The sequence below is a fragment of the Zingiber officinale genome, chromosome 4A (assembly GCF_018446385.1).
Source record: "Zingiber officinale cultivar Zhangliang chromosome 4A, Zo_v1.1, whole genome shotgun sequence".
In the NCBI taxonomy this organism is placed as follows: Eukaryota; Viridiplantae; Streptophyta; class Magnoliopsida; order Zingiberales; family Zingiberaceae; genus Zingiber; species Zingiber officinale.
Genome location: NC_055992.1, coordinates 28389758 through 28400954, shown reverse-complemented (window position 1 = coordinate 28400954; position 11197 = coordinate 28389758). Strand labels below are relative to the sequence as shown.

The 11197-nt window shown below is 41.8% G+C and overlaps 1 protein-coding gene across 1 annotated transcript; it reads left to right on the top strand.

Moving 5' to 3' along the window:
- The first annotated feature begins 9204 nt into the window (after nucleotides 1-9204).
- LOC121972322 (probable pectinesterase/pectinesterase inhibitor 59) lies at nucleotides 9205-10077 on the top strand. Its single transcript, XM_042524003.1, has one exon. It carries the CDS (start codon nucleotides 9205-9207, stop codon nucleotides 10075-10077), a length of 873 nt encoding a protein of 290 aa, XP_042379937.1.
- The last annotated feature ends 1120 nt before the right edge of the window (nucleotides 10078-11197 follow it).

The following is an 11197-nucleotide window of genomic DNA, read 5'->3' as shown; positions in this document are numbered from 1 at the left end:
TTGTAAGGTTGTGTCGAAGGGAGCAGTCGACTGATACCAGTCTGAAATTATTTTCAGCATTGGTTTGTGACCATGTCAACTTGCTTAGATGTATGAGATCCAAGGGGGATAATACATGAGTTTAGGGTCAGTTTGGATGATAAGTTTTTAACAATTGGAATATTGTTGGAGAACTTTTTGGATATTAGGCAAAGGGGGAGAAGTAAGGTTTAGTTGGGAAAACCTTAAGTGCCTTTGTATAGGAGGAGCCTTGTGATAGGTTCGTAAAAATCCAGGTGGAAAAATCCTAGCTCATTGGGGAGCTTAGGTGTAGGGGGAGCCTTGGGATAGGTTCAAATGCATGATGCATTGTTTCGGCGGTTGCCAAGTGTGTAGCCTTGGCAACGTAAGTCCATTCGGCGGTTGCCAAGTGTGTAGCCTTGGCAACGTAAGTCCATTCGGCGGTTGCCAAGTGTGTAGCCTTGGCAACGTAAGTCCATTCGGCGGTGTAAGTCCAAGTGTGTAGCCTTGAAGACGTAAGTCCATTTGTTATTAGCATATTTATTTGCTATATGTTTTCCCTAATTTAAACGTATTGCCAAATACCAAAAACGGGGAGATTGTTGGAGCAATCCCAATGGTCCATGGGGCCATGTGTTTTGGTGTTTGGGCAAAGGGTTTAAGTTAGGATTGCCCTCGTTATTTGATATGTGTACTTGAGTTGTGTAGGACTACAGGTGACACATGTGACTCAGGTTGACGGCTTCGGGTCCGGTGAAGGATGGAGTATCTGAGGGACTGTGGACAAGGGAGCAAGGAGAAAGGCCGAGGGAGTCGACTTCGAGGCATACGCGAAGGATGGCATTGGGGGCGAGCCGCGGGATTGAATGCATCCGAGGGACGAGATCCAAAGGAAGTAGCCCTAAAGGAAAGAGGTCAAAGCTGCAAAGAAGAGTCAAGTCAGTCGTGAGAGTCCGAGTGCTGAGAGAAATGTACTCGGGATGGGAACCCTAGGTATAAGGTTGTACCAGTAGACTGGTGGTGAGCACAGAAGCTCTCTGTGCCCTAAATGGCTGGGATCAGTCGACTGGTCCTGTGACCAGTCGACTGGTAGATAGCTGTGGAGAGAGTCGTTGGGTTGGCACCAGTCGACTAGTGCATGGACCAATCGACTGGTAACAGGCAAATCAGCAAGGTTGATTTCCCCAAGCTTTATAAGAAGGACCTTGGGATGGCCGGCCAAGTTGACGAAATTAGACTTGGTTAAAGCCTAATTAGTAGTCACCAAAGTGCTCAAGGTTCTCTTGTGTCCAAGTGTTCTTGGTTGAAGTTGTGGTGAGGTTTCTCCACCCACAAGGAGGTTGAGCTAGCCGGAGTTTGCCGGGGATTAATCCATCGACGAATTGAGGGATCGTCCACCTTACGGACACGTCGTGGAGTAGGAGCAAGTTATCTCCAAACCACGTAAACGAACGTGTTAGCGATTTGCTTTCTTGTTCTTTCCTTTAGTCTTTAGCTTGTTTGTTTTATTTGTATTATTCCAATGCGCAAGCTGACGAAAACGTAGAAGCTATCGATTTGGGGGGCACGTCTATTCAACCCCCCCTTCTAGCCAGCCACCGATCCTCCTACAGATCTTATTTTGCTCGGCCGAGAAATTCCTCTTCTTCTGCTTGACCGGCCGGGAACTTGGTAGGAGGTGTAATTTTTGCTCCGTTACCTCCGGTCTGACCCCCGGTAGCTCCTCAAGGGACCAAGCAAAGATATCTCTATTACGCGTCAAACACTGGATTAGTTCCGCTTTGACTTCCATGGGCAAATCACTTGATTGCAAGTAAGGCTCTCGAGGCATTCAGGATAGAGCCAGACCTCCTCCCAAGGAATTGGCTCTTCTATTGTAGAAAGAGGTTCTTCTTGGATGGCATGGACACCCCCATCTTGGGTCCTTTGCGCTTTACGGGCCTCCACCTTTACCATATCTATATAGCACCTGCGAGAGACCAGCTGCTCCCCTTTGACTTCCCCTACCTAGTCTCCCAATGGGAATTTAATCTTCTGATGAAAAGTGGAGATTGCCGCCTGAAACTCATGCAGGCCAGCCTACCCAGGAAGACATTGTACGAAGAGGGTGAATCCACCACTATGAAGGTGCTCCTCCTTGTCCGCACCAGGGGCTCACTGCCTAGGGATATGGCCAGCTTGATCTGGACTATAGGCTTTACTTCGTTGCCAGTGAAACCATACAAGGAAATGGCCACTAGCTGAAGCTCACTAGCGTCAATCTACATACCTTCAAACACAGTCTTGAACAGCACGTTGACAGATCTTCCGGTATCAACAAAAACCCTGACTACGCGACTGTTGGCTATGACGTCCTTGATGATAAGGGCATCATCATGGGGAAGCTCTAATCCTTCCAGATCTTGCAATCCAAAGCTGATTATGGGGCCAATAGCTTACTTCTGGCTGCATCCTATAGTATGAATCTCTAGACGAAGCTTATGAGATTTTCGTTCCCGGCTGGAATCTCCATCTGTAGGTCCTCCAGAAATCATGTCTATCTCTCGGATGGCCATATCACCTATATTTTCCTCCTCCCGGGCTTCGCCTTGCTCCTGGCCATGACCGTGTTGCTGAACACCTGGCCTCGCTTGGTCTGGTCTTAGTCTGCCTGCCTGACCTGCTGCGATACGACGGTCGTCTACCAACCTCTACACTTGAGGGGAAAGCTCTGGTGGCGATAGACCCAATTCGGCTGCGCGTCGAGAATCGCGGGTGAAGTGGAAACAGTCGTTAGTAGCATGCGTGTGGGACTGATGGTAAGTGCAGTAACGTGGACCCTACGGACCAGGCCTTGGAGCTTGGACAGTGGCCACACGTTGGGCTGGCCGAGCATCCTGACCGGGCAGGAAGGGTGGTCGGGTTTCCTGGCCGCGAGAAAGAGGTTGGGTTGGTGGTTAGGGTTTCCTTTCTACCTTGTTGATGGAAGCAGGAGCTCTATCTGCTTTCCTTCGCACTGCCTGTGCCTCTGCCACGTTGATATAACTGGCAGCCCTTACCAACATTTTGTCGAAGTTCTTCACGGGGTCTCAGATGAGATCTCAGAAGAACTCTCCTTCTACCAATCCGTGGGAGAAGGCGCTCATTAATATCTCTGAAGTAGCGGACGGGACGTCCTGAGTCACTTGGTTAAATTGTTTAATATAGCTCCTCAAAGGTTCGACGGACCCCTGCTTCAGGAACACCCGGCACTTGACGACATCACTGTATTGATGTAATAGTGCAGCATTCCAAAATTTACAGAGATGTTCTTCTGGGTCCTTGCTACCGTCATATCCTCCGATATCAGGGGGCTTGTACCCTTTGGGCAGCTTCTCCTCTAATACCCTTGGAGAGAAGGGCACATGTTTTTCATGTTCCACTCGGAGCTCTTCCCTGAGGACTATAGCTTTCCCTTTCTTTGAGTCCCCAGGCCGAGAACTTTCTGCCATAGACACCCGTGGTTGCTCTTTCTTGTTGTTATAGCAATTGGGATTCCGATGATAATAACCCAGACCGGGTTCTCTATATAAGGCTGGGGGAAACTCCTCAGGCTGCTTTCTCTTAGATCCTCGGTCAGAAATATGTGTCAGATCTTTAGAAACTTTGGGCAGCTTGTGCGGTCGGGAAGTAGTGGTTTGTCTTTTTGAAACCACACGCCTCTTGACCTCCTTGAATAGCTCATATTCTCCTGCTGTCATGGTCACGTAGATTTTTCCGATATCCTCCATCTTCACGCTCCAGAATAGGTAAATGTGTTCCCACATACGACACCAAATTGATCCCGTTCGAAATCTGAGTCAGACAGAGGCCGGATGCGCTGTCGCTAGCGTTGACGGAGGGTGGATGAAACCTCCTACTCATATGGGACCCCTCAGAAGGATTCCCACGGGTTGCTGACCAAGGGTGATGACTAAGATGGTGGTATATGAGCTCTGTGCACATTCAGACAAGCACACAGAACGTTAGAGGCCAAGAACAAGGGAAAAAGTCTCCGGAGCAGGCCCTCCGATACTCAAGTCAGGTACATTTTCCCAGAAGAGTCAGGCACTATTGACTTTGGGCTCCGGGGCGCCCGGAGCCCTCCGAGGCGCCCGGAGCCCTCCGAGGCGCCCGGAGCCCTCCGAGGCGCCCGGACCTAGATTTTGACCAGGATCGCGTCAAACGCGATCTGATAGTTGGGGGATAAAATTTTATCCCCCCAGGGCTCCCGGAACCCTTTCGGGGCGCCCCGACCAGTGCTATAAATATAGCACTGGTTTGCACAGATCAATCATCTCACTAGTAATTAGTTTTTTTTGTGCTTTCAATTCTGTTTCTTTTATTTGTGCTGTCAACGCTGTGAAGAGGTTACTCCGCCCAAAGGAGATAAACAGATAGTGCGCTTACTTTTCTTGAATTAGCAATCCCTTGATTGCAAACCAAGTAAATCTTTTATGTCTGCTCTTTTCCTTTAGTCTCTTAGTTTTATTATTACAAGTGTATTTTAAATTAGTTGAATATCCAAGAAGGGTTTTTGGTTTAATTTTTGTAGGGCAATTCACTCCTCCCCTCTTGTCGGCCTCCAAAGGGACCAACAAGTGGTATCAGAGCAAGGCGCTTCAGGAGGACTAACCGTCGATCGAAGCAACAAGATGGCCAGACCAAGCATCGTCCCACCAAAATTCAAGGGGAACTTCGTAGACTGGAAGCGTCATATGGAGGTATTCCTAAGAACTGATTTCGAAATTCGGTTAATAATGAAGTATGGTTTTTTAGCTCCTACGAATCAAGATGGTTTAGAAAAAGAAGAGAGCAATTGGACAAAGAAGGAGCAGAATGAATCTGTAGCAAACAGTCGTACGGAATATCACCTACTAAGCGTGTTACCGCCTCAAGAGGTCAACCGCATCGGAAGCTATTCATCTGCTAAAGAACTCTGGGAGAAGTTCCTGGAACTCCACGAAGGCACGTCTGAAGCGAAGCTCGCTAGAAGAGACATCCTCTGGAACAAGTTGATGAACATTCGTCTGGAAAAATATGAGAAGGTATCCAATCTACACACAAAGGTAAAAGAACTGATTATTGATCTCGAGAACCTCGGAGAAACGGAAACAAATCAGGACAGCATATGCTACGCACTTAACACGTTTCCCAAAACTCCGGAGTGGACATCAATCGTCGACGCCTACTATATTTCAAAAGACCTGGAGGTAAGTACTTTAGAAGAGTTGTTTTCTACTCTTGAGTTACATGAAACTAGGTGTACAGCTACAACAAAAGACTCAAGTCAGATAATGGCGCTGAACGCAACCAAGAAGGATGAACCCGAGTCAGACTCCGAAGAAGACCAAGAAGCATATATGGTAAGAAACTTTAAAAAGTTTTTTAGATCTAATAAATTTAAAGAAATGTAGAATAAAAAGAATCCAAGAAATAGAAGAAAAGTGCGATGCTACCAGTGTCAAAAGGAAGGACACTTAAGAGAGGATTGCCCAGAACTAAAGAATGACAGAATGAAGACACCCAAGAAACACAAGAACCTAAAAGCCACTTGGGATGACACTTCATCATCTGAGTCCGAGATTCAAGAATATGCGGGGATAGCACTAATGGCAAGCTACGAAGGACAAAGTACATCAGAACCCAGCATCGATGAAGGGGGAGCGACCTCAGATGGAAGTAGAGAAGCAGGGGGAGATTCAGACTTCAAGTCTGATATGGTAAGTGAGGTATGTCTCTTACCCCCCGATGAACTTTACTTTGGTATTAAGGCAATGGCTAAATCCATGTATAAATCAGAAAATACAAATATCAAATTAGAAAATGGAATTTTAGAAACAAAAAGAATTTTGGAAAAATCATGTCTTATAGAGGATTTTGATAAATTAAAAATTAAAAATGAAAAACTAAAAGAAGAAATAGAAAGATTGAAAAATCTAATGGTTCAAATATTTCCACTTTTAGAAATTATAGAGGTTTAAATTGGTATTATAGATTTCATCAAAGTCAAATTAGAAATATATCAAAAGTCTATGTACCTAGGAAATACTTGGTTAATCCTGTAGGTAGGAACCTCTATTGGGTTCCAAAAACCTATTTAATTTAAAATTAAAATTAGACTTAGCATTTCCATTAAGGAAATTAAACATCTAATTTCATTATGAGACTTTGTCTAAGGAAGTGGTTGTTGCTCCAATAACCAAGAAGGCCTAGTGCCTCGCCACGACCTGGAAGCCAAGTATCGAAATGAAAAGTTTAATTGACTAACTGAAAAAGTATTAATTTAAATTACTTAATGTTTTTAAAGAGTTATTCAATTTGTGTTAGAAAATATTTAAATTTTTTTAACTTGACATAGAAATTTTTTAAAATTACCTAAGAAATTGTTTATGAAAGTTAACTTAGAATATTTTTTTTGCCTTAAGATTTTTTTTAAATAAAAAAAAAATTGACTATGAATTTTTTTTTGATAATATTGCCTTAGAATTTTTTTTTTAAAATTGACTTCGAATTGTTTCTTATGAATATTAACTTAGAAAATTTTTTCTGAAAAATGTCCTACTCAAATTTTTTAGAATTTCCCTTAGACTTGTTTATAACCCCAATTTTTTATGTGATCAAAGGGGGAGAAGTATGTTAAGTCTAGGGGGAGGTAATATAATTTTTCAATTGCAAAATATTTGGACTTATTTGAAAATAAATTGTTTTTATTGCATATGGTTACCCTAACTTAACTTGGGTTACTCACATCAAAAAGGGGGAGATTGTTGGAACCCCAAGGTGTTTTGATGTGATCAAACAAGCTAAGTTAGGTCCTGCGTTTGTTTAACCCTTGTGTCTAAGTGTGCAGGAGCTTAGGAACACAGGAAGTCGAGCGGAAGACGCGACTAGCGAGAAGGACGGCACGGGGAGAGAGCCGACGGGCTCGGTGCGTCCGAGGGACGAGGTGACCGCGGAAGAGTACACCGGTGGATGAGAAGAACGTGCCCGGCGTTCAAGGGACGAGAAACCGGGAAGGAAAGCTGCTCGAGGAAAAGGCCTGAACTTGGGTTCGGGTGAGCCCTATTTCGGATGGCCGAGATCACCCAAGCTAGCGGAGCCGGAGCGAGCAAGACCCGGACCGAGATGCATGTTGCGATTTGAGGGACGAGAAACCGGGGAGGAAGCCTACTCGAGGAGAAGGCCGGAGTTATGTTCAGGTGAGTTCAACTCTGGATGGCCAGAGAATCACCCAAGTAACCAGAGAAACAGCAGGACAAGTCGACTCTATATTGACTTGTTTAGGTGCCCATACTAGGTCTGGGTGCTCGAACTAGCTTGGTACCGAACAGGCGCCTCTGGGTGAAAGTAGCAGTGGAGAGAGACTTTGGGTCCACACCAGCAACAATCCAAGTACCCGAACTAATCTAGGTGCCCCGATACCGATAAAGGTTTATCATCGTGTCGTTAAAGAGCCATTGCGAACAGATACAGTGCACCGCTGGGGGTGCCCAAAACCACTCTAGGCGCCCGGAGATGCCACGTCATGCTACGGACGAATTCGACTAGTATAATATAAATAGAGCCTTAGTTCTCTTCATTTAGGACAACACTTTCTGTACTTCATTTTCAACTTTATTTTTCGTATTTACAATTTGAGTTTTCAAACGTAGATCGTCCTAACCGTGTTCAGGTCAGAGGTTTGCATCGAGCTCAAATCCGATAAGTGCAGGATATGAAGCAAATCTAAGGATCTATAATATGCGAACTAGCAAATCAAGCTACCCATCCTATTAGTAATCCCATTGATTATTAATTACCAAGTAGTTAACTTGATATTTAATAACCTATAAATTTGATTACTCATTCAATGAATCCTTAATCAAATTATCTAATTATAACCAATTAATTATCTTTAGAGTTAAATAAATTAAATCAGTAAACCTTTGTATTTCACAAATGCATCAATCAAGAAGGTCATTAATTAGCTAATTAATCAATTAATTAACTGTTAATTAATCAAATTCACTGACATGTAAATTACTCATTAGCTAAATAGATTACCAATAATTGCATCTACTCAAGTCCTGTTCAATTCAATTCAATCAACTAATCTATTATTAACCATTTATTATGCATCCAATTAATCGATTAGTTATTAATCCTCTTAATTAATTAATTAACGCATTACTGCAACCTTAATTTACATTATCATTAATCCAAACCCAAACCTAATTTACATTACCTACACAATTTAGGGTTTGATTAAATAAACCTAGCTTTTATATTCAATCATTTTGTAACTTAAATGGAGAATTCTAAATAGTCTTTATCAAAGTCTAACCCATTTATTCCAATAAAATATTTTAAAAATTCCTTTTTAAATTCTAATAAATTATATATATTCATATAATTACATTTCCTAGTTACACATTAATTTTATATATATATAAAGGGAATTAAAATTTTGCAAGAGAGACTCAAGGCTTCTACTCTATATATATTGACGTACGTACTTATTTGAACTCCATGGACCGACCTCAAACGATCGATATATATATATATACACTGAGTCATCAATAGCGTAACATATATAGGCCATGCATGCTCAACCCTTATATATTAATTAACTTGATAATTTCAAACAAATTAAATTAATGTCATAATCAATCCTAACAAATCAAATCAATCGGGCATGACCAAAGCCTAGTTAGGCCAAGTTGCTCATGCCAAGTCCGATAAGATGAATGAGTCAAGCCTAATCAATTAAGATCTACAGAATAATAATATTAATTAAGTAACGTACTGTTTAGTAATGAAGTTGACCTTCCTTAATTAGCACGTACGATTTGTTCTAATTGAATATATATATATTTACAAGGAAAGGAACGGAGATCATGTAAATATGACAATTAAATCAAATAAAATATCAATATATATTTTTTTTTATTGATTTACACTTATCCAATCAAATAATTATATATTGATCATGTTATTAATGAAATTGACCGATCGATAAGCACAAATAAATTATACACGGAATGAGATCGTCGAAATATAAATTTTGTATTGATTTACACTTATCCAATTTCATAATATATTGATCACAAACGAATTGAACCTGAACCTGAACCTTATATAAACGAAGAGCATGCATGCATGCAGCCGTACGTTTAATTACTTATTCTTCAATTCATCAAGAAAGTTTCTGCGAATTCTGCATCCATGGCGAATTTTTTGTTAGCTTTCCTCCTCCTCCTGCTGCTGCTACGGCTAGAACACTGCTACGGCGAGCCGATGGTGTCATATTGTTCCCGCACCCCCTACCCTGACGTGTGCAGCTCCATGGTCAATCGGTCCGACTCGGTCTTTGAGCAGTCGTCGTCGCTGACTTGGAATGGATTCCGTGATCTCCTCCACCGGGCCACCCTCGAGAGGGCCGTCCTCGCCCACCAGTGGGCCGGGGAGAGGAACCCGAACCAGTTCGACGAGCCGAGGAGACGGGCCTGGACTGACTGCGTCGAGCTGCTGGCTGATACGGTCGGCCTAGTGAACCGGTCGCAGGTTCGCCCGGGTCACGACGCACAGACGTGGCTCAGCGCCGCCATGACGAACCAGCGCACGTGCCGCGATGGCTTCCTCGAGCTCGGTTTGACGGCGCCGGTGATAGACGACGGCGAGCTAACAGAGTCGATCAGTAACTTGCTCGCCGTTAACAACGCGATGCTGATTGCCGCCGGTGGGCAGCATAAACGGCGCCGCCGTTTGGGGTTATTGTTCCCGGAGTGGGTGGCGGCGGCCGACCAGAAGCTACTGGCGGCGTCGGACGTGAAATCGGATCTCGTGGTCGCGAAGGATGGCTCTGGCGACTACAAATCCATTGTCGAAGCCGTGGCGGCTGCGGCCAAGGCGAGGGGAGGAAGCACGGCGAGGTTCGTCATTCACGTGAAGGCCGGCGTCTACGAAGAGTACGTGGAGATTCCTAACTCGATGGAGAATTTAATGATGACCGGCGACGGGATAGATGCTACTGTGGTGATGGGGAACAGGAGCGTTAAAGGCGGCTACCGCACCTTTCAATCGGCCACCTTCGGTTAGTTATATATATAATGTTTACATCAACTAACTAACTAACTAACAGTTAGTTGTAGTTTTTTTACCAGCGATAAAAAGTACTAGTTTAATTAATTGCAAAATTAAACAATCATACAAGAAATAGATTTTCCCTTTGCTAGCTTCTAATTAATCAATAATTTCTAAAACTATTTGATTTCATTTTACTCGATGTATCAATAATTTCTAGGACTTACGTATTATTGATCTATTTAATTAATATTTCTTCAAATTGGTCAGGATCCGTTTAATTAATGTTTGTAATTCAATGTACATTGATTAGGCGTATAGAGGATTTTGATAAATTGAAAATTGAAAATGAAAAACTAAAAGAAGAAATAGAAAGATTGAAAAAATCTAATGGTTCAAATATTTCTACTTTTAGAAATTATAGAGGTTTAAATTAGTATTATAGATTTCATCAAAGTCAAATTAGAAATATATCAAAAATCTATGTACCTAGGAAATACTTGGTTTATCCTGTAGGTAGGAACCTCTATTGCATTCCGAAAACATGTTTAATTTAAAATTAAAATTAGACTTAGCATTTTCAGCAAGGAAATTAAACAACTAATTTCTTTATGAGGCTTTGTCTAAGGAAGTGGTTGTTGCTCCAATAACCAAGAAGGTCTAGTGCCTCGCCACGACCGGAAAGCCAAGTATCGAAATGAAAAGTTTAATTGACTAACTGAAAGAGTATTATTTTAAATTACTTAATGTCTTAAAAGAGTTATTCAATTTGAGTTAGAAAATATTTTTAAAAAAATTTAACTTGACTTAGAAATTTTTTATTACCTTAGAATTTTTTTTTTTATAAAAATTACCTTAAAATTTTTTTAAAAAAAAAATTTACAAAGAATTTTTTTACATAATTTTTTTTTTCGAAAGAAAAATTCTGAAGAGTGTCTTTACTTAGAAATTTTTTTTAAAAAGTTTTTACACTTAAATTTTTTTTTAATTTACCTTAGACTTGTTTATATCCCCAATTTTTTTGTGATCAAAGGGGGAGATGTATGTTTAGTCTAGGGGGAGGTAATATAATTTTTCAATTGAAAAATATTTGGACTTATTTGAATATAAATTATTTTTATTGTATATGTTTACC